The sequence below is a fragment of the Nyctibius grandis genome, chromosome 4 (genome assembly GCF_013368605.1).
Source record: "Nyctibius grandis isolate bNycGra1 chromosome 4, bNycGra1.pri, whole genome shotgun sequence".
Taxonomy (NCBI): domain Eukaryota; kingdom Metazoa; phylum Chordata; class Aves; order Nyctibiiformes; family Nyctibiidae; genus Nyctibius; species Nyctibius grandis.
The window spans coordinates 62,667,180-62,690,739 of NC_090661.1; the positions used below are offsets into that span (position 1 = coordinate 62,667,180).

Sequence of the window (23,560 nt, forward strand, 5' to 3'; positions counted from 1 at the left end):
ACGTTTTAAGTTTAATGCAGAGTCTGGGTTTCAGGATAACTTCCAATAAGTCAAATGAAGGAGTACAACTATTTGAAATAAAATAATTCATGAACTTCTTAGAGAATAGAGAGCTAGTTGTTAAATGCCGTTAAATAGCCAATGTTTTCATATCGTTGTCTGTCTGCACCGTATTTCAGGAAGTGCAAAGTACAGTTTGGAAAAAATATAGAAACAGTACATGCAGTGTGTTGTAACTTCTGACATTGTTTTCATTTTAGAACTTATTCTTGAAGTTAAGAAATAACTGTTGAGCTCCAAAAAGTATTTATCAGTTTATTTGGTATAACTGATATTGTGTCAAACCATTTATCTTACACAGTATAAAGTTCTCATAATGCCTAAAAGCTATGTGACAAATACAGAAGTTTTTGCCTAACACTTTGTGGATTGATGCTATTTCAAAATATGGAAAGCAGGTTTTTCTTGTTTAAATACATCTGGCTGTATATGGCTAAAAAATAGAATGCTTCAGAGTTTTTCCAGGAACATCTATGTTTTTGGTTAAAAGATGCCTTCAAACACAACATCTTTAAGGTACTATAAAGATAAAAGGAGAGTTCATATTTAAAGTTTGTATACTGCATAGTAGCTGTAATCAGAGGGGAGCATGTCACATTTCTTATTCCTGTGTTTGTGGATGGCAATCACACAAAAGGAATGAAAACCTCTACGCAGCTTTTTGAAAGAAACACAAACCAACTTAACTTGACGGGTAGTAATAGGGTAGATTCCAGATTCTGTGAGAGAAGGTGGGAAACATGCTTTGTGTGGTTTTGTCGACATAACTTGAAACCGTGGGGATTTCATCTTTGTCTGATTTATTAGAACTGTCTCCATGCCGGCTGAAATGTTCAGAGCAATTTGTATTCCGTGCAGTTACCAGTTGGTCTTGTTGGTTTTCTCTTGCAATGGTGGTAAGAAAATCTTTTAAAACTTGCTTGAATATGTAGACTATTTCCCAAGGTAAAACATCATTTTCTGCCAAAACTTCACGAAATCTAGAAACAAGCAAAAATTGAAATCTAATCATCAGTGTTGAAAACTCCTCTGTTTCCTCTCTGGTCTTTTGAGGGGAGGGAGGCGGAAATGACTGCATTCTAGTTTCATATATTCCTTGCTGCCACATTTCCCCACACACCTCCCCCAAAAGATTGTAAGAGGAAAAGAGCCCTAACAATGCACTGGATGTGATCCAGCTATTATGAGGATTGAAAGCTATTGTTATTGGATATGCTTGCTGTTTGATTTGGGGTTTTTTTTGGCCCATCTGGATAACTTGATTTAAACTGACTTTGCCCTTAGGTGTGTTCTGGGCTTTGAAAGGCACATAGGCTTGTTCTGTTGTTTCGACATGTCCCTAGAGAATGTATTTAAAATAGGAGTATTATATACATAGGAGTATTTGTCTTTGTAAAATGCGGGGGGTTTTGTTTGTTTTTAAAAAATGGGAATTTTTTTTTTTTACACTGATTTGCTAGTTTTATAAGCTTTCAGGCATTTTGGACAGTGAGGCTGGGTTTCTGCGTAACAGTGCCTTGCTTTAATTTGATTTTTGATTATTGGGTTACTATTTAATAAATATTGGGGATAAATAACAGGGAAAAAACTGAAAGTATTGAGAGGTCACATGCTTAAGCATGTGATACTTGGCTTGTTTTGGATTAGACCAGGAAAATCCTGATTAAAAACTTCAAGTACAACATATTGAAGTAAAGATATAATTTCTAAAACACCTGTAAAAATCTGTTTCTGGTCATTGTTACTTTAGGAGAAAGATCAGAGCCAAATATAAGCTTGGATTAGGTAGAAGAAACATCTCACTTATGACAGAGTACTCAAAGTTAGAGAAATATGAAAGTTACCTGCTGAGAACAGTTCCTGTTTGGCAAGGCTGGATTTGTGAACACAGAACTTCGAGCTGCCGTTGCTCAGTAGCTGGAATTGTTGCTTGAGGGTTTTGGTAGTTCTTCAACCAGTTGTAATCCATGCCAGTCTTCTGGACTTTTTGTTCATTTTCAATCTCTTGCACTAATCTTTCACGTTCTTTCAAGTGCCATTTCAATTCCCTCAGTAGGGTTTTTGTAACTACTTCTGATCCAGGATATCTTGCAGGTTTGTAGGAATCATTTTTTGACCATTTCATCCACCCAAAAAATGGCATTTTTAAGCTGTGAGGGGAGAGAAAAAAAAAATTTTGTTTATTTCTGTCCAACCAATGTATTTATACCTGTGGACTTCCTTCTTAGCTACTGAATGTTTGAAAGAAACTTTATTAATGATTCTAAAATATTTTGCAGTACAATGTAACTAGTGATAACAATAATCGCCAAGCTGTAATAAATCTGACAAGCCTTGTATTTTCTAATATTTTCTGTCTGTTTTCTGAGTTAACATAGCTATGTGAAGTTTACAGCGATTAAACGTGCATATCTATCATCTTGGAAATATTTCATTTTTATCCTGGTGGTATATATGCTTTAAAAAAAAACCAAAACAAAACACCACCACAACAACAACAAAACCCAAACAAAACAAAAAACCCATAAAACACCAAAAAAACCCACAAAAAATCCAAAGCCAACTAAACAAGAACCCCCTCAAAACCAGAACAACAGCAAAAAATACCCCTAACAAAACCCCAAACCTCCAAAACTGGAAGTAACCTGTATATTTAAAAAGTTATTAAATAAAGTTAAGTGCTGGAACTCCGAGTGATCTATTTTTAAAACTTCTGTATAAATTTTTATTTTAAATAAATTCTTGTTTATATAACCTGGAAACAGGAATCTGGTGGAATAGGCTTTTAAATTGCAGTTTGTTACAAATCATGCAGACACAAGCATACTAATTGGAATAAAATAACATAAATTACCTTTGCAGTTGTCTGAACAGTGTTGTTTCAGGTGAGTTTGCTTGAAGGTCTCTTATTCTAGTATATCTTGTTTCTAGGCTGTTACTACTGCTGGAAGAAAACAAGGTTTTTTCTTTTTTCTCTCCCCCCGACACCCCCCGCCTTTACTCAAACTGTGCTTAGAAAAATGACTTTCTCTACTCAATATGACAGTTTAAGTTTTTCTGCTTTTAAGGTTCTTTTTATTCCTCTGTACCAGAGAGAAGTAGTAATCCATTTAACCTAACACGGTCTGTGGAATACTTTCTGTAAAGTCCATTAAGATCTCCTACCTTTGTATTGAGTTCTGCCGATGGCAGCAGTTTAAAAAAAGATGGTAACAAATTCAAATGCTTGTTGCTAAATCCATCCAAAGGTATTGTTGGTGGTGAGATGAATAATGATAGTCTGAAGCAACTACAGATGTGCTTCTAGCTAAAGTTAAGGCTGTCGTATGATGTGATGCTTGGCTGTGCATAGCTGTAGGTCACAGTTTAGAGCTGTATTTTTATGCCTGTAGAGTGCTAAAAATAACTATGTTGCTTTTATCATCAAACTAAACTTTCAGGACATCTCCCATTAAAGGGGGATCAGGCTGTTCTACGGTCATTTTTAAACAGCTAATAGTCTTTCTCTAGTAAAGATCATCTAAAGCCTTTAAGTGAATATTGACAGAAAAGAGCTATTTGACAGTTGCTCAGGATTTTGTTGCTATATTAAATACTTCTTCCGGATGAATTTAATCAGTCTCATGGTACTACACTTTTTCATTACTGTGCATAGCTGTTAGCATTTTTAATTAACATTTCAAATGTGTTTTAAAAAGCCAGTCTGTAACACCTATGGTGTGCCATGAAAGACACATTAATCTAATTAAAGGAACAGAATGATAAAGAGATGCAAATTGAGGTCAAACTGATCTAAAAAGACCAGAATTGTAAGTCTTACCATAGACTGAGCTTCTCTCTCAGCTGGCTGTCAATTGCCCGCTCTCTCTTTCCTTGATGAGTATTTTGAGCATATCCATTTTTAAGATTCATTTTCAGGGATGGTATTGTACACACTAAAGGTCGCTGAAGCAGCCATTTTCCGTTCCACTTATCTGGTCTCTTCCTATTAATCTATCCCGTCTAACCTAATAAACAATAGGCATGGTATACAAAATGCCTTCTCGTCTGCTCTCTCTTGTTCTAATGACTGTCTTTGCTCCTGTAAGTATTTTTCATTCGTGCTTTTTCGCCTCCACTGGTGTGTTGAACTAGTGGGAGAACAAGGGTTCTGTAAATTTGTTCTAGATGTCGTACAACATAAAGGATGACGTGTATGGCTGTTATTAAAGCTGATATTACTTATACATCGGAAAAATTCAAATGTCAGTATTAATCCTCTTCAACTGGAAGGTTTTCACATTGCATTGTATATGGTACTATGAAAAAGGAAGGGAGCTAGGTTTATGATGACAGAACTGTCCTGACAGATTTTCAGATGAAATTAAAATGCTCCTTGCCACCTTGTTTACAGCACAGTTAACACGTCACCACTTTTTTTGCACTGTATCAAATCAGAAAGTAAACTGCTGTACAGTGTAAAGCCATTGTAGTGTCTTTGCAAATTCAGGAGATGCATACTGGAAGGTGTGCAAATAAATGAGAAACCTACAACAGTTTTGTTGTTGTTGTGGTTTGGGTTTGGTGTTGTGTTTTTTGTTTTTTGTTTTTTTTTAGCTGAATCCTTTGTTGCATCATCAAATTCTGTGAAGCAGGATACTGAGAATGATATTTATCTTTCCATTGGCAGGAGAACATTCAAGCTGAAAATTTGTATTGCTTCTACTTTTGTATGCATTTTAGATCTGTATTCAGGAAGAAATGACTGCTTATGTGGGGCTGGCATTGGGAACTGGAACTTGAAAGTAGAGCAATATTTTATGCAGTTGCTAGCCAGGGGTTGATCCTGGATGCTTTGTGGAGAGTTACAGTTCCATCCAACTATCCCTAAATGTAGCCATGATTCTGCAATGCTGTGTCGGGATGGGTGATTTTGGCTGATAGTGGGTCTGTTCCCTGTAGGCATTACTGAGTTTGTCTTTACTAGTAACTTCAGTTCTTGTTATGATTTAACCTGGGGGAGAAAAAAGGCTATATTTTGATTCCTCTCATTAATTTTTAGGCAGTTCCTAAAATTACAATAATAAAATGACAGATGGTGTGAAGTCTTTACTACTTACCTTAGGTTTCTTTCTTTTTTTGTTTTGTTTTGTTTTTGTTTTTGTTTTGTTCTTTAACTCTCTCATTACTGGGGAGAAACATTTTGATCACCTTAACATTCGTCTGGCAGTCTTGCAGTTTCCTTCAGTCTGTAAATTTAGATAACTTGGAGATGCTGTGTTTTTAAAAGTTATTTATGGACTAAAGCTTCTGAATCGCTCTTGTCTTTGGCACTTCATCTCATTACTCACTTCTGTAAATTTTCTAAAAGTTTCAGTCCTACCACTTTTGCTTTCTTACTGTAGCATATCAAAACAATATTTTTATAGTTTTAATTTCCCTTTTCTGGATTTTTCTTTGCTGGGATTAGTGACTAAAACATATAATACTTGAATGAGACCATAACATTAGTTATATGATGATGAGTAATTTTAATCATTTTTAATAAGCCGTAATTTACTTTGCCACTGCAGCAGAGCAGTTGTTTGCTAATTGATGTTTTTTCCTTGTCAATTAAACCTAATTTTCTGTGTGTGTGATATAAAATGTAAGTTGAAGATTCTCTGAACTTTTTTTTAAACTTTCCTTGCCTCAGAAATTAGGAAAACGAAGGTTGAAGGAATGTAATGAATTCCTAAAGCATCTGTTGTTTCTATAAGTTAATCATTTTCTTTGAACTGCAGTGAATGATATCTCCTCTTATGTAGGTATATCAGAAAGGGTATCTTTTCGTATAAGCGTGTCGTATGCTTTCTCTAAAGATAATGATTCCTTTTTCTGTAGCCTAATTTAGGCTTATTTTCTGATGCTGTTCTCAAATTGAACTGAGAGAGCAGCAAGTGTTGCTGGAGCCAAAGTGCAGATTTCCTTTCATAAATCAATTCAGACAGTTTTAGTGGTCTTTCCTTTCTTGCTATGGCAGGTCCATGTTCATCAGCAAAGAGCCATATTCCAAAACGATATCCTTACAAGAACACATGCTAATTGCAAATTGATTGGGTAAATAAGGAAGTAAGGGTGGCAGCCAGTGGATTAAAATGGGATCTCTTTCCTTGCATCCCTGTGTAAGACACACAGATTATTTCTTTCTATTTTAAAATGGCTACGTACAGAACAGACTTTTTTAAAACCTTAGTGATAGCTTATTTTTATCCTGTGGACTTCTTCATACCAAAAAAATGTATTCCAAAGTGTCAATGTCCTCCTTTTTCTGCTGTACTCATTATTCTCCACCCAACCCCGAGTAAATGGGAGGTTCACATCAAACAGTTCTTACTTTTTGAACTAATTGTCAGTTCTGCCAGTTTACAAAGATGTCTCTCGCTGCTCAGTTGGCTAGGAGACTGCATAACCTGGTTTGTGGAGATGTTAGATGAGGGGAGGAGAAAAGATGAACAACTCATTTTTCCTATTTCTTTAGAGAGTACAAAATACTTTTTCTAGCAATTCCATAAGCAATAGCTGAATGATTGTATTGCACTCTGTGTGTGGTTTCCACTGCAGATTACTCTAGCTGTGTAAGTTAAATACTCATGTACTTCTCAGAAGCCTTTTTCTGAAATAACAGTACAAATGGAGCCCTGTGGAGAGGCTCTGGTTGTATGGCCCATGCAGCTAGATGTATTGACTTCAGAGCACATGAAGAATAAATGTGTCACCGTAAGAGTGGTTGAAGAGAGCTAGGCAATCTAAAATAGAGGTTTGCATGGCAGAGCTCGTGTGTAAGGAGGCTGTTAAACTTTTGCATCAGTATGGGTGAGTGAAGACAACTGCACGTGAATCGATGGAACAATCTAAATGCATCTCTGCAATAGTGACTCTGCTTTATTGTGGTGAGGATTTCTTATGGGTTATGGTGAATGTATTTGGTTTCCTCATGACTTTTAGCTGTGCTGGTTTCATGACATTTGGCTTACAAATACAGAAGTGAGGAATCATTGAGGTAGCCTAACTTACATTCCCATAGTTATGTGAGTACACAAAGTAAGGATAATTCACATTAAATTACTTCAGAATAGATTAAGATGGAAAAGGCGGGGGGGAGGGTCCCTACTGGCTTCAGTAAGCATCGACACAGCCTCTAATTTAGAAGGTGATCTTCATAATGACTGACTCTGGATCACCAGTCAGAATAATAAGCATGCCCTGGTGCATGTAGCATGAACAGTTCCTACTGGGGCCATGTGATCTGTTTATTCTGTTATTTTCTTTCACCCTTAAAATAAATCAAATATGAGGTACCATTCCATTTACTGCTGGATTTATTCTGGTTAGTAGGAGGCATATTTAGGGAGTCTATTACTAGTTCTTACTTGACTGTGGGGAAAGGAGCGTCAATCTGGTGTGATATTAGTACATGTCATCTTTAAAGAATTCCTTCTAAGACAGCACTGCATTCATGGTGGCAGTTACATTCTGGGTATGTTCTGTACTGGAGAGAAGCATCTAAACCCGACGCTTGCTGTGAGAACCCTCAAAGTGGTTTTGTTCAGACATGTATGTGGCTTAGTGTGAAGGTGTGGAGGTCCAGTTCATGGCTCTAATCTTTAACCTGAAAATGACTGGTACTCAAAATGTCTCATCTGTTGTAGGAATTCCTGTTTTAAATAAGTTGAATGAGTTTTAAGTTCCGATTATGACCTTTCAGTGCTACTGTAAGAAATAATTTGCTGTAATGTAGAAGGCATATTCTTGAAACGGACTGACCATTCTTGAAATATCTGAAATTCTCACAAAGAATAAAAGTTCTCTAGGGAGCAGCTGTTTTTCCGGTGTAGTGTTTTTTTTGTGAACAAGTATTGTTCTGTATCTGTATTCAGGGAAGTAGTGAAACTGTTCTAGTTTGTCTTGGGAGAAAAAGGCTACAAATCCAAGTCAGATCTGAGTATTGCAAGACTTTAGCCTTAACATATGTGTCTCAACATCACATACGCAAAGGAACTTCCTAAACTGACAACCAGGTCCATAATAAAAAGTAGTCTAGTTAAACCTGGAGCTACCACTACGCCTGTCTGTAAGAACTACAAATTCAGAACCTGTTTGTGCTGATTGAGTGTGCTGTTGGACAACACACTTTTTTGACAGAAAACCAGTTTGAGAAGTTGTTGGTGCTGCACAGCAGTTAGCTCTACTGTCTTGTTATGCCATGGGGCTCTGCTTTTGAACTGCCTTGCTGGAGTGATTCTATGTAAAAATGAAACAAATCTTTCAAAACCACTTATATTTAACCAAATATTGCACTGATGTGAGCAATAAGATGTGACAAATGGTGAGAACAGGTGGAAGAGAAGCTTCTTATTCTTTACTTTGGAAGATTTTACAGCATCTGTACTATCTGAGATGCTACTGACTCTTGCAATTGAAAGAGGCAAGAAGTACAGCTTTCATTATGAATGAGACTCAGAATGACACACACCAAGAAATTATCGTAATTCTTATTTAACCAAAACTGTTGATAGCATGTTGTAACCATTTCTAGCTAGCTAATGCTTCAGCACATTGGCATAGTGGTGTATGTTCTGTGTTTCTTTGTTAGCATCTCTGGGTAGTACAGGCCCATACTGTGGTTTGCTGCCTCGGGTTGTGTATGAAGGGCTGATACTTTATTGTTGTGGGTTAAGCCTGGTAGGCAGCTAAGCACCACACGGCCCGTTGCTTACTCCCTGCTCACCCCCAGTGGGATGGGAGAAGAGGAATAGAAGAATAAAAGCAAGAAAACTTGGGGTCAAGATAAAAACTGTTTAATAAGTGAAGAAGTGGAAGAAGAAAGAAAACAAAACAAGTGAAGCAAACGCTGTCACGCATCACCTCCCACGGGTAGACCAATGCCCAGCCAGTTCCCAAGCAATAGATGGCAAACCTGACTGAGACCCTCCTATGTTCCCTTTCTGTTGCTGAGCAGGATGTTAGCTGGCATGGAATATCTCTTTGGTTAGTTTGGGTTATCTGCCTGGTTATGTCTCCTCCCAACCTCTTGTGCAGCCCCCAGTATCTTTGCTGGGGGTGAGGGTCAGTGTGGCAAACAGAGAAGGCCTTGATACTGTGCAAATACTGCTCAGCAGCAACGAAAACCTTCATGTGTTAGCAGTATTATTTTGGTCACAAATCTAAAACGTAGCATCATAGAGCTGCTTGCTATGAAGAAAATTAACTCTATCTCAGCCAGGCCCAGTACAGAAAGGTTTTACACAGAAAGGTTACCAATGCTACCAGTCATCTGAGAAGAGCGACATTTCATTTTTGTATCTGTAGCTAGCAGGCTGGATGATTTGCTTCCGTTTATAAACGCAGCCCTACTCTTTGGATTTAATGATCGACTTTGTAGTGCGTTTTCCTTTTGATTTGACAGAACAACTCGCTGTAGCTGTTTGGGACTGCAGGCAGATGGTGAGTCTCCCTCCTCTTATTGCTTCAGACAGTGTTTGACTACTGCTTTCTCTTTTTAACAACTATGAACAAAGCTTGCCATGAGCCTACACGAGAGGCCTCTTGGTAAGACTCCTTGTCTGGTCCTTTGCTGTGACAGCTAACAACAGTAATAATTCTCTTTTAATAGTGTTAACTGATGGAAAGTTGTGTAAGCTATCTTCATACTTCTGTTGCTGTGATGAATAAAATCAGGCCATGTTTGAAACTGATTTCTTCCAGTTGGACTGTCTGTAGTATTAATGTCTCTGGTGCTGGTGACACTTTACTAATAGGCAGGGGAGTTACAGGCATCAGTTTAAAATTGAGGAGATCTTGCATTTGATACTAGTCTTCACGGGCTTTATTTTAATTCAGCACAGTTTCTTACTTGCATTGTATTCAGAGATTTATTTAAGCTGTATTTTATGAAGTTGATAACCAAATACTTCTGTTTTAATTTTCTTGTTATAGGAATTTTTTTTATTTGCTATTTGGCCAAGTTCATTGCCTGTGTGATTAGAGGGAAGGGATGAATTTTGAAGTTTTAAGGAGTGTAGATGCTTTGTGAATGTTGCTAAAGGATCAGAAACAATGCTTGATAGAGGAAGTGTGCTTTTGGTTTAAGTTAATAAATATGAACACCCATCTAACGTCTAATTCATAACTAATTATAACAACATTAATTTACAAAATTAACTGTTTCATGTGTGGTAAAGAGGTAATTGCTGTGTGGCTTGTTACCATCTGTCACAGGTAATAACTGCCCTCTTCCAGACATCCCTATTTGAGCTATGGCTGCAGAAAGAGGAGCTCATCAAGAGCACATCTCCAAGAAGAGTCCAGTTCTTTGAAGCCCAGCAGTTCATCCCAGTCTCCCCCACTGGCATAAAATCCCAGAGCAGTAGAGAGTAAATTTAAGGATTTGGGCTGTTTCATCCTGGCATTTGTGGTTATTATTTTTCTTACATTTTAACTGTGGGGAAGGTGGAAGGTCTTACAGAGCTATAAGTTTGGCATAGAAGAAATATTTCTGAGATGTTAACTTTATGTAGTTATCCAAATTCAAACATTTGCATTTGAGTTTTTCAGGATTTTGCAAAGTAGTTTTGGTGCACTCCATCTCTCTCTCCTCTGCAGCTAGTTAAGGTTTTAAAACAGGAGCTCTGAATAACTGCTGTGAGGAAGAGCAGTGCAAGACTTTAAGATACCTATATGTGAAGACTTTATCACTGAATCTAGCTAATTACCTTTTTAGAACAGCTCTCTTGAGTGGAAAAAAGCATGCACTTCATTGATTCTTAGATTCTTAATCTGTAATTCACTTTGTAAAATCTGTGTTTTAGTATTCAATAGATTTCACTTATTCTGAGTTCTATCAATCTTCTATTTTTGTTACTGAAACATTATGGTTTTTGAACGACAGTACATTACTTCTTTAAAGTTAGTGTATTTCTGCAAGTAAGGCCAATCTAAAAGTATGGAATGCCAACTGCCAGTTAAAAGGAAAGTAATTTTTAGTACGTCCTTCAGTAAATCCAGTGGAAGGTTGTTTACTGTCATGGCAAATGTTCAGTTACGTAAAGTGTCACATTAGTTTCAGAAAAGAGGCTTTGAAACAGTCTGCTGTATATATCGTACTAAAATTGTACAGCAAAATATTGCTCTGTATGCTGTAAGGCTAAGTGATTTTTCAAGTCATTCTGCCCCAAAGATCTCTAAGGAGGTGGACAGCTTGTGTGTGTGATAGAAGCCATGACTTAGGGCAGTCCTTCTCTTGTGATCTGTCAAATGAGTGACACTAGTTTTATGTTGAGCTCTCAGTCCCATGGGAACAGGGATTTTTGTGTCAAATGAGGCAGACCATAATAAGCAAAAAGTAGATCTATAAGAATTTTTAAAAACACAGCTCTAGAACACTTAGATTTTTCAGTTGTCTCTAAGATGAAAATGTTCTTGAAGTTATATGGCCTTGAGTATGAGCTTCTATCCCAAAATTAAATAGTTAATGGAAATTTATCTGAAATTGGATAAGCAAGCATCTTAATCCTTGGAATTTCATTGCATACTTGAATGTTTTCCTTATACAATTAGGTTTGCTGTGTAAGCAGTGTTATTTTTTCAGGGAATAAGACTGTATGTATCTATTCATTTAATAAGGCTTTTTTTTTAAGCATCGCTTCTGGAGACATTAACTGTGTTCAGTGTATGCATTGGCTTTGTAGTGTATGTCACTGAAAAGAGCCAAACAAATTACCTGTCACAGTTATGGTTGAGATTGGGCAATTGATTCTATTTTTGATAACTAGGTGTATGCAAAAATGCTTTGATTAATATTTCAAATGCTCAAATACAAAAATTTACTGAGTGTACTCTGTTGTGATGGCCTTTGTAGACTTATTAGAGGTCATTCCATAGCCTGAGGAAAAGGAAGACCTTTCTCTATCTGAATTTATTTAAAGAAAGGCACCCTCAGTGTATTTGAAAGCATTTACAATTGGATGTGTCAACAATTTCTGGTGTTAAACTATGTTTCCCTTCTAGTAATTCCCCTGAAGTTGAAATTTTCCTTTAAACCCAAATATAAAAAATATTTTAAAATATTTTTGTCCTAGTGAAATGCTCAAAATTAGTTTAAGTAGTCATATGTGCCAAGATCAGTCACGCTTCAGAAAAATGTTATAGTAGTTAAACTACATGGTAAGGAATAAGGAAAGTATCCCATTATCTCATAAGAAACTATACTGGTTGATCATGTTCTCAGCGCTTTATAATTTTATCTGCCTTTGTCGACTTAGGGTGGACATAATGTCATATGTTTGTAGTTTCAGACACAGAAATCTGGCTGCTTTTGAGGATGAAACATGCCCTTGATTTGAATAAGATCAGACTGACCTTTTTTTAAATGAGGGGGAAGGAAGAAAAAACAGAACATCTAAAGTCTCCTGCATTTCCTTAAATTGACGACTTTAAATTTTCAGTAGTTGTGTTAGAGTCATGAAAATGCTTTTTACTGTCTCTTAATTTGGTAAAATTCTGAATGCGTTTCATATGCGCAGCTGAAAAATTGTTGTTTGCCAATATTGTATTTGGGGGATCAGAAGACCTGGAGAAGTCTAAAAGTCGGTGAGCTCAAAGGCTGGAGTCTGGAAAGCCTAAGGAATGTATGCTATAACGGGGCAGGTGTAATGAAATGTGGGTTTTCACTGTGTCAGAGGAAACAGAAATGGGGAAAAGATAACTGGTGTATCAGACAGACACATGGTTCATAAGTAGAATCCAGAAAAGTCTCTTCATTAGTGTTGTCCTTTCCTAGCATGGAATGGATTTGAATTCTCTGAATCCTGTCGTTCTTCTGCTGTCAGCAAACGTTTGTTGAAACTCATTAGAAGAATGTTCCGTCCCTTTCTGTTTGTCCAGATATCAGTAGGAGGTATCATCCCACATATGTCTTATTAATGATTACTTGAAAGGATTCTATCGTTCTGATGACTTAGGAGAGCACCAGAGGGCTTCATAATGGTTTTTTTTTTTCCATTTTGTTTAAAAATAACATGATTCTCTAAGCTTTTTATTTTATTAAAGTTGCAAAGTTCAGCATTAAAACATTGAGATATGATGTAATGAAGGTTGTTTGTTCATTTTATATGCCCATATGCAGTTTTCCTATTACATATGATTTTCCCCAAGACCATAGCCTGATTCAGTGCATCGAGTGAGCAATGTTCATTCTTAATGACTGGCTATTAAATATTTTCTTTATTCATTATGTAGCCTGAGGTTTATTTACTGCATGCTGTTTTCTGAAGACAGAAGACCTGATTTCTGAAAGAAAATATCTAAACAAAAAAAAATTAATGTATTCTCACAAATCACTGAGGTCATACTGTCCTCGTTTTCATGGAGCTGTGCAGGCAAAGGTCAAAAGCATGTACATACTTCTGTGAGCCCATTTTGAAATGCTTAATACTCCCATCTGGTTGAATATATCTGGTATTATGGAAAACTCTTCTTACCTGACTTCAGTTGCTGCTTAAATACCGATGCTTCTGCAAGGTCTTTACAGAAAATGAGGAACACAGTCCTACCTTTCTCACCATTAACCCCTACCCATCAATGGAAGTTTTTTGTTGAAGTGATTTGCTTGCTGTTGATTAGGGCTCTGACAGTTGAGGAATACCTGCTCCTCCATGACAGCATTTACTATCTTAATCAGACAGCTTTTTTTCTTGTGGACTGAAGAACAAGTTGTATTTGCTGCATAACCAGGTTTTGTTGTCAGAATGTGTGTATCTAGTGCACTTGATGAGGCTGTGGTCTTACGAAAATTAAAAATAATCAGTTATTTCACTAAAATCTGTATAGTATGTGCATACAGTGTTGCCAAATTGAGCTTGTGCAGCCAAGCTTAATTATGTTATTTTCAACTACTTAGTGCTTGACTTTGATACCTTCGTTGTATTTTTTGGGTTTTACTTGTGTTTAACACACATTCAGTGGAATAACGTACTTAACAAGCAGTCTGATAGGATGTCTATGAACTTTTCCAAATCGTACCTCGGATTCAGGCCTATCGGGGAGTGTTCCCTGTCCCAGCTGTTTCGGAAGGTTTAGAGTGATGGAAGTGTTGCAGTCTGCTTGCTGAAAGTGGGCAGCTGTTGCTCAGGTAGGGATTGTGCAGGTGCATGCAATCTTGTTGAACCCTGCATTAAGAGATCGAAGGAAAAATTACCTTAGCTCTATGCCTAAAATACTGTTAAAATAGGATAAGAAGCCATTTTTTGGTTTGTTGACAGCAGTAAGTAATAAATACTGGGTGTTTCCTGTAGGGAGGAAGTAATGACTGATCTGAATGAGTAGTCAGTAGCAGAGCCAAGCCGGCACAGAGTTTGTCTTGTCAGAGAAGGTGGGTGCTCTGTGGCATCAAGATATTGTGAATTACTCTATGATGAGAGCTGTGTGATGCAGTGCCATGTTAAAAATGTCATGTTGTTTTCAGCTTAATTGTTTTTGTAGTCAGAGTTGCTTATTATTTGGCTCAAGAAAGAGACACTTCTGCAGCAGTATCCTTTTGTAAAATATATACCTATAGAGAAACAGAGTTGCTGTGCATTAGCACGTTATTGCATAGCAAAAGCTTGCACTGGGCCTAGAGCTTAAATTTAAGTGCAAAACCATAGTTTTGATTTCTAGTTTGTATTTTGATAGGACAAGGGGGAATGGTTTTAAACTGAAAGATTTAGATTAGATATCAGGAAGAAATTCTTTACTGTGAGACACTGGCACAGGTTGCCCAGAGAAGCTGTGGCTGCCCCCTCCCTGGCAGTGTTCAAGGCCAGGTTGGATGGGGCTTTGAGCAACCTGGTCTAGTGGAAAGGTGTTGGTGCCCATGGCAGGGGGGCTGGAACTAGATGATCTTTAAGGTCCCTTCCAACCCAAACCATTCTACGATTCTATGATTTTGTTTTTAGAAAAAAAGAAAAAAAAGAGGGCACTGTTGATGTGTCCAAAACTCTTCTACGTTTTAAGTTCATTTATGATTTAATAATCATACAGTCATTGTATATATGCTCCTTTATTCTCTAGTGAAATCCATGTGGTTTTCTTCACACTGTTTATGTAGAAGAAAATTTGTTTAATCCCGTTTCATTCTGTTTATGTCATGGAAAGACTTTGTCTTGTGTGTAATAAAATTCCATAAAATTCACTGATCGGATGCTTGTATTAATTTTTTTTCCCCTGCCCACCATCATCTATTGTCTCAAAGAGAAAAGTTCTTTCTTAAAGCAGTGAGATGATTGTCTACTTCCCCTGTCTCCAGGGAGTTATGCAAGAATTACATGTATTTTCTTAATTGTATTGTGACAAGAATTGGTGAAACAGAGCTGTTTCATCTGTGTTCAGAAGAAATACTTTCATTGGGACCATAATTCCTAGGTATTGAAAACTTAAAGGATGATATTTCAGGAGCTCAATTTTTTTGAATCTGAACAAAAAGATTTAATGTGGCACTTTCCTCAGGCTAGTATCTAACTGCAGAGACAAAACTTATTTCTGAAGTTTGTTTATTGAAGTAGTTCCTGCATGACATGGAGACTCTGAACTTACTGTATAATGCTGTTTTTCCCAGAGATATCTGTGACTTAGATGAGGAAGCGTTTACTGATTTGTCATTTCTTTCCTCTTCAGGCTGCCTATCACAGAGAGTGGTGAAACTGAATATGCTGAAAAACACAGACAAGCAGAGGCACAAGAGCTAGATGTAGCTGGAAATGATCAGCTTGTCTATAAACCAGGTAAAGAAAAAAAAATATATATCTATTTGTTTCCTATTTTAAACTCAGATACATCTGTCCTTTTCTTCCCTGTGATCTCTCTGCCCATCTCCTCCCCTAAAGAAAACTACAAAACCTTACTATTTCTTGTTTGTTTAATGCTGTATGTGCGTTTGTTTGTTTTGTATAAGGCATGGTGTTAAAAAGTAAACACCTTATTTTCTGGAAACCACAGTGTATAATACTGTTGCATAGATATATGTGCATACATCTGGTCTATTGTATTGATAAATGTAGACATATGATTGAAATATATCTGCAAGAAAACGAAACCACTAGTTGGATTCATGTCTTTATTCTGTTTCCCATTATCTGTCTGTGTTAGTTCTGTGCATACTTGATTGTTGCTTTGAACTGCCTCTAGAGAGAAATTTTATTGTACTTCTTTCGTAGGAGCTTGAGTAAAAACAGTGTGAGGCTGACTCACTTGTCAGGACATCTCAGCTTCAAACTCTTACTGTGCCTCTTAATTTCCAAATTTGTTAATGTAGCTGATTTCCCAAGAAAAGGACATTTATGTGTTTTGTTTGTTCTGTGTGTCATTCTCTGTAATACTCTTTGTATCCCTTTGCTGATATACCAATATTTGACAAATTGAGACATTTTCTAGAAATTACTGTCCCTCAATGCTTCTGCAAATTGTATGACCTCTGAAACTCAGGTAGGTGATGAAGCCATTTGTTTGGTCTATCATCAGCTGAGAGGCAGTAGGTGCAGTTGGCCTGTCCAGCATGTGCAGTGCATCTGACCATCTGTCCTAACCACCAAATACTGTCTCTTGTTCACTTGACGTTACATAAAATTTGTGGGAGAGGAGGAGGTATTGAAAGGTGAAAATGGGGGAATAAAGGGACTGGAAGAATCTTTGAATGTTGTAGTTCAGGAATGTGGTGTTCCCTAGTTTTTCATGTGCTTTACTAGCAAAGGAAGGACAGAAACAAGTTGACTAAGCATAAGTTCCTTAGATGTTTCTTTAAAAGTATAGTGGTATTGATTAATTCAAGGAAATACTGTAGATCATTTAATGTCCTTCAGCTATTAAATCAGAATTCTGCCTAAGGTAGGCTAGCAACTTAATTTAGCAGCAGTAGTGGTCTGCTTAATTTTTAATGGAACTGATGCTAGCAATGTTCCTCCTGTAAAAGAAACAGTGTTATAACTTAGGCTTTTTAGGAAATGTTTCTGCATAGTCATCCCGCTACTTTATTTTATAAATACCTTATTTTCTCTTGGTCTACCCTAAAATGTTTGTCCTTGAAATTTATACTTTTTAATATTTATTCTTGCCTTCCAGTTATAACTTAATTAAATGGCATCTAGTTAGTAAACAACCTTAAAAAAATTACTAAAATAGTAGCATATACATACTCTCTTATTAATCTATTAGATGTTTTCTTCTCTCTCCCCCCCCCCCCGCTTTGTCTGTGCGGTGGTCTGGAGTTTCAGTTCCTTCAAGAGCTGTTGATGTGGTGGATGCCTGCCTCCTCTGGTCAGCACTCTGCTCCCGGCTGTATGCGGTCTAGTGGGGGACTCTCCGCAGGCTGGGTAGTGATGGGACTGGAAGATTCCTACGGCATTCTGAGACTGAGCTGACAGATCCCACCTAGATTTAGAGTAACACAAAAACTTCAGAAAATCCTGGTTATTATTGCTATCAACTTTGACTTACAGACAGATTCAGGAATATTATGTTAGGATAATATAACAAAGAAGCTCACTGAGTGAACATAATATTTGTAATGTTAATTTTATAGATTATAAATGTGTATGTTGTTAATGAGACTGTAATTCTCAAATGGTAATATGTTTCTCATGCAGATTTCAGGAGCTCCAAGACCCATTTGTAACTATTGGCTATATCAGTCTGGAAGTGCATGTTCTATTTAAGAACATGAACATAGTCATAAATGATCAAGGATTTATCTAGACCGGGACCTACCACTCTAGCTGTGTTGAGTACAGGTGTAGTGAAGAAATAAGCTGCACATGACAATGAGAAGCTGATTTGCCCTGAAGGTTTCAGAGTTGGTACCCCTTCTGTTGCTTCTTTCTTTTTTTCAGAATTGCTGTGTTAGCTGTAGAACACTGTAGCTTCTGTATAAATTGACAGCCTATTTTAAATCTTGCAGAGTTACTGAAACTGTTGTGGTGTTTGCTTGTGCCTTGGTGTTTTATGAAGTTTTGTTGAGTTTAAATTTTGTGCTTTCCAATTTCTTGGAAAGAGCGTATGCTTTTATACTAAGAGGACAAATAGAAATGCCTAATTTGCTTCTCTGTTGGGAAAACATCATCAGGGAACTCCACTTAGAGTTCTGGCTTCTACAGAACATGGTAAAATTATACTGCTGTGGAAAAGAGGTTGAAGTGTTTAAATAAAAGCAGAAGAAAATACTTCATTACAACTGTTAGCCAAAAGAAGTAGAGCATTAGCAGTTCTTCCCTGGCCCGTCGGGCTAGTTTCACAATTGGTACTGGCTATTTCAGAGTCAGACACACACCTTTGATTCAGTGAGGTTGCAGGATGTTGTGCAGAGGGAAACCTTCCAGAGGTAGTGTATTGGGACACTTGCCTACTTTAAGCATCCTATGGAAAACAGATTTTTTTTTTTTTTTTTTTTAAAATCTGTATATTCTAAACTGTATGCACCAAGAGTTTACTCTTAAGAAAGCTTCTAAAATCCTTAATAAATCCCTTTTTTTTTTTTAAAGGATGCCTATATAATTATTTTTCTGCAGCTTTGTGGATGGCAGGATTTTCTTCCTCTTCTATCTTTATTATTGTCACACCATTAAATGAATCCCTTCTGGGGATCTTCTAGGTCCAAGGCGAAGTAATTGCTTACAGAGAAGAAGCAATTTAAACATTGTTTCTGATTAGGTTTCTGACATATAAAAAACTTAAGTTATAGAGTTCCTTAAATGTTTTGGATTCAGAACAGATGCATGCCAGGAAAATTAATTGTAGCACAGATCTTCACCCCAAAACGTTTTGTATTCAGAATATGTGCAAGTTGAAGAGGATTGCAATGGAGAACAGAAGTCTCGCAAGCAAAGACTTGTGGTATTTTCTTAGAAATTTTAATGTTGCCTGGGGGCATCCTTCAGCAGTCAGCACTTCAAGACATGGAAAACTTAGCTTGTTTTCCCCAGTCAGGAAGGATAATCACTTTTCCCAGGCTCTGGATTAAGCTCTTCAGGGCTCAATCAGCAGCAACTTCATGTACTTTGCATTATGACTGAAGTAGCATGACTTACTGTGAAGTCCTTATGCTTTGTGGCTCAGTATAGGAGCCTGGTTGTTTCCTGTGGCTTTCCTTTCCCATGAGCTTGCTTGCTATCTGTAATCACTTTGTGTGTTTGTAGCTCAGGAGAAGAATGATCAGTGATGTGGTAAGCATCTCATTTGACTCACCTAACCAGTACTTTCAAGTATATTTTTTTATGCATCTCATTTTAATTTTCTTAGTGGCAGACACCAAGACACAGCTGTACAATCTCTTCTCCCAGAACTGGTGAATATAAAAATCTAGTCTTGTATTAAAGGATCTCTTCAAATTCAATTCAGGAAACAGGTACCAGAAGGAATACATCTGCTATATTGGCTACAATAAGTGAGATATTGGAAAATTGCTCTTTCCATGGGCAGTAGACTGTTTTAGTCATGGCAGTCAACATACCTCTACAGAACTTTAATAATAATTGAAAAGGAAATGAGCAGGCAAATTCATCTTCCCCATAACTGAGTTTTCTGTTTCTGCACTGACTCTGAGTAGAGAAATTAATATCATTATTTATTCTGGATTGGCATTAATGCGTCTTATACACAGAAATATTTTGCTGGTCATAAAAGAGCATGGTGGGCAGTTGCATGCTTCTTCAATTTACTATTTTCAGGTTGGAAGTGTCCTGCATTCTCTATATGTCAGAATCCAAGGTGCATGTTTGAGCATGATGTCTTACAAAGGTGTGCACCTGTTGAGTTGGTTGTCCCAATCTTAATAATGTTTTCCAGAAAGTATAAGCAATTGAAAAAGTGAATCTTTGTGCGTTTCTTGCTAAGTCTGTAGATGCCTCTGTGTTTGCAGAAATGATCTGTTTTTCTGAAGATCAGTTCTCGTTTTGTGATTTATTAGATAAATAGATGCAAAAAAAAACCCCAAACCAAACCACAACAGTTGAAGGTAGTTATACTATGTGGTATAGAGTCCACAGTTGAGTGGTTATTTAAACAAGTAGAATAACCTTGGAACTTTCATAGAGTTGTATCTTCAAGTATTTCTGTTCTGCAGCGAGTCTTCATGGTTCACCTTTCATTTTTAAAAAGAAAAAAAAAAAAGTGAAAGTTTAAGGTCTTCTAAGATGGTTACCCAAGTTCCCAGTCACAGTTTTGTTTTTTCACTAACGATCATATTGGATTTCGGAAAAAGTTTGTACCCTCAGTTTGTTGGAGTGGGCCTTTTCATGGCTACTTGGGTCGCGTCAGTGTTCATCTGAAGTTGCCACTTTGCTCTGAGGCCCAAGACTGTACTGTTTGCTCTAGATTGAAGTCTCACAGTTGTCATGGTATTAGGTCCCCAGGCAGACTCAGTAATGTTTCTTTTAGTTTAAGCACAGAGTATGTATCTTGAAGAGAAAAAAAAAAAAAAAAACAAAACCGTACAGTTTTTAGTACTTGCAAGCATCTACTGAATGGTTAATGGCTCACAGTTCTCAAACTCTGCGTATTGATGGTGGCTAACATTGGATGACCATTTACTTTGGTATCATTTTTTTTCAAACTTCTGTGCCTAGGAGAAGGTAAGATGTTGCTGTTGTAGGACTGTCGTATAAAAAGCATTATAAAAAAAAAGTTATGTTTCATCAATGAAAAAAAAGGAGATATAAAAATCGATTAAATTGATCTGATTATGCAGCAGGTACGTGAAAACTGGTGGTTGTTTATTTGTTTCTGGCTTGTTCCTTTGTATTTTTTGAATAAAATTCTTAAGTGAATTTTTGGTTAATGATTTCTTGTCAATACACTGGATTTTTACTGAGTTAGAGAAGCTTATAATGTGAATTCTACCATTTAAATTTTTTTGTCCTTCCTTTCTTTTTCATAAGCACTGTTATAGAATTGCTGCTGTCTTCTGTTGTATCCTTTTAATGCATTTTTCAAAATTGCGATTGTTACATGGAAAACCCGATAGAGGTAGGAAGGGTATGTTGCTTTAGCAGGAATATGCTGACTCTGGGAACTTTTCCCTGGCAGCTTGAGATTTCTTCCAGCATTGGTCAAATCATGCAGAGCTACTGGTGTCTCAGTAGTGACATGTTTGTGCCAGAGGGAAGCCAGTCAGCCTTTGTCCAGTGTTGCTGTGACAGAATGCTATATATGAATTTTCCTGGGGAATATATTTAGAAACTTATAGAATATAAGTTATAATACAGAAGTATTTTAAAGAGGACAGTTAATATTTTCAAGGGATTCTGCTATTAAGTTCTGTTTCATATGTGTTTAGTAGTGCTAAGTAAAATCACTGGGCAATGCTCACCTATAACTATTGCATTACACAGAATCTAGGTAAAGAGCCTTTCTTGTGGGAGAGCGTGGCTTCAGGAGAGCCTCTGGTTTTTAGTGCTTTATGAAACTCTCTTAATGAACTGTCCAGCTTTTGGGTGTTTCTTTTCATGTGAGAATAAATTATTTGGTATTCCTTGACACATGAAGACAATTTGGAGGGTTGGAGCACATTTAGTTGTGGTACAGAGACAAAAAAAGTTTTCTGCCTGCTTCTGCTTCACTGTATTATGAGATTGTTAGTACCTTTCCAAAGAAAGGAAGCTGTAACTGTGCAGTTGGGTATTTAGGTTATAGCCTTTATTTTATGTTAAATACTGCCTTTGTAAAAAGAATACTAGATTTCTTTCCCCACTACTCTCTGTATTTCTTAGAGAAATAACATGACATAAAAAAAAGTGAAGTCTAAGGTTTTGTTATCTGTATGCAAGAAGTAAATTTCACTGTCATACCTGGTGAAACCCATTTGAAATAGAAAGCATTTCCAGTTTTGATTTCAGTACTTTTAGCCAAATCGTTTAATTGTAACTTGCAAAATTGCTGCTCACCAAAGGCTTGTCCTGGTTTTACCCTTTTACACCTGCCTCCACACCTGTTCAGTCGCTCTTCTGTTTTTCATGGTCAAACTGACAGCAGGCTGCTGAGCAGAAACTCATGGTAGCACTGTAAGGTTTGTGTCCTGTATTACCCACTGATAAAGGTGACTAGTTCCTGCTGAGAGACTGCAGAATGTACTATCACATTGAAAGGTCATCATGATACTTACCAGACTTGTTTTAGTTGCCAAGTGGTAGAAATACAGTGGTCTTCCCATCAAATTACAGGTTATTTTACTGTGGCTCCAATGGGCTTTAATGGAAACAACACATGGGTACATGAATAAGGCATGTTTTTTCAGTATTGTCAAAAAAGATCTTGGAAATGGGTAGATTTGGCAGTTGTAATGCAAACTGTGCAAAAGTACTATTTTTTTAATTAAGAGAAAAGCGTATAGAATTATAGAATTGTATACATCCTTGACACTGATGGTGGCTTATACACAGAAGCGATATTTTTCAGAGCTGCTGCCGGTAAAACAGCAGTTGCATAAACAAAGAAAATCTCTTCAATCTACTAATATTAGAAAGTATTAATTCTATTAATATTTGTAAGTATGTGATACAAATTTGATAGAAGTTATGTTTCCAAATACCATGATCATATTCTTCTGCTGGTCTTTCCCTTTATTGAAATAACTTCATCTTGGTTATTTTTATGCCTAGATACTTCATTGTCTCAGTGTGAACCAAGTGATTGGACTCCTATACCAACAGCTAACCATAAAAGTGTGGATATGCCTATAGCCAAACACAGGGAAGAGGTAATTCTGTTGTACTTTCTCTCATTATGGAATAAACCTGAAAATCATGTTTTGTTTTGTTGTTCTTTTGTTTTGTTTTGTTGGGTTTTTTTCCCAGAAAAACTTCTGTTCCTGTTTTAATCATTATACAAGACCTTTGTCTGTTGTACAAAACCATCGTATAAAAATTTTTAGAGGAAGAAACATTGCTGTTAGACTTTCTGTTTATAGGTATTTATGTAAAATATGCGAGTGCATACCCATGTTCTTCTCTGTAATCTTCTAATGTGTTTTAGGAATCCAGTTATCTACAGATGCCTAGGAGATGATAGAAAATATGGCACAATGTTTTACAGAGATTTGATATGTGGCCTGGAAGCTATTGATATTTCAAATCTGAAATGTGTTTTGAGTTGTTTTGTAGACTTATGAGTTTTCTTGAAAAATTGTTTCAGATAGTGTCTCTGATAGAAAGCAATTCAGTTGTGATTGTACAAGGAGCAACTGGCAGTGGTAAGAGCACACAGATTCCACAGTATATTTTGGATTATTGCATTCAGCGATCTGTCTACTGCAACATTGCTGTTACCCAGCCTCGGAAAATTGGTGCCAGCAGCATTGCCAGGTGGATTAGCAAGGAACGATCATGGACACTAGGTGGATTTGTAGGATACCAGGTATAAGAAAATTTCAAATTGTATTTAAAAATACATTAAAAAGCACTGTATCTTCGTTCTTGATTACTTTTAAGCATGTCTAGCATACTGAAGAAGTGTTAGAGAA

At 36.8% G+C, this 23,560-nt stretch overlaps 2 protein-coding genes across 3 annotated transcripts in view; one reads left to right on the plus strand and one right to left on the minus strand.

The window, feature by feature from the left end:
• Positions 1–23,560, plus strand: part of TDRD9 (tudor domain containing 9) — an 87,449-nt gene that overhangs the window by 4,765 nt on the left and 59,124 nt on the right. For both annotated transcript variants that reach the window (XM_068399234.1, XM_068399232.1), the window contains exons 2-4: positions 15,733–15,839; positions 22,701–22,798; positions 23,233–23,454. In XM_068399234.1, coding sequence (XP_068255335.1) covers positions 15,733–15,839; positions 22,701–22,798; positions 23,233–23,454 — 427 coding nt within the window. The remainder of the gene's footprint in view (positions 1–15,732; positions 15,840–22,700; positions 22,799–23,232; positions 23,455–23,560) is intronic.
• RD3L (RD3 like) lies at positions 743–2,203 on the minus strand. Its single transcript, XM_068399235.1, has 2 exons — positions 1,905–2,203; positions 743–1,040 (listed from the first exon to the last, which is right to left on the minus strand). The coding sequence occupies exons 1-2, from the start codon at positions 2,201–2,203 to the stop codon at positions 743–745; spliced, it is 597 nt and encodes a 198-aa protein (XP_068255336.1).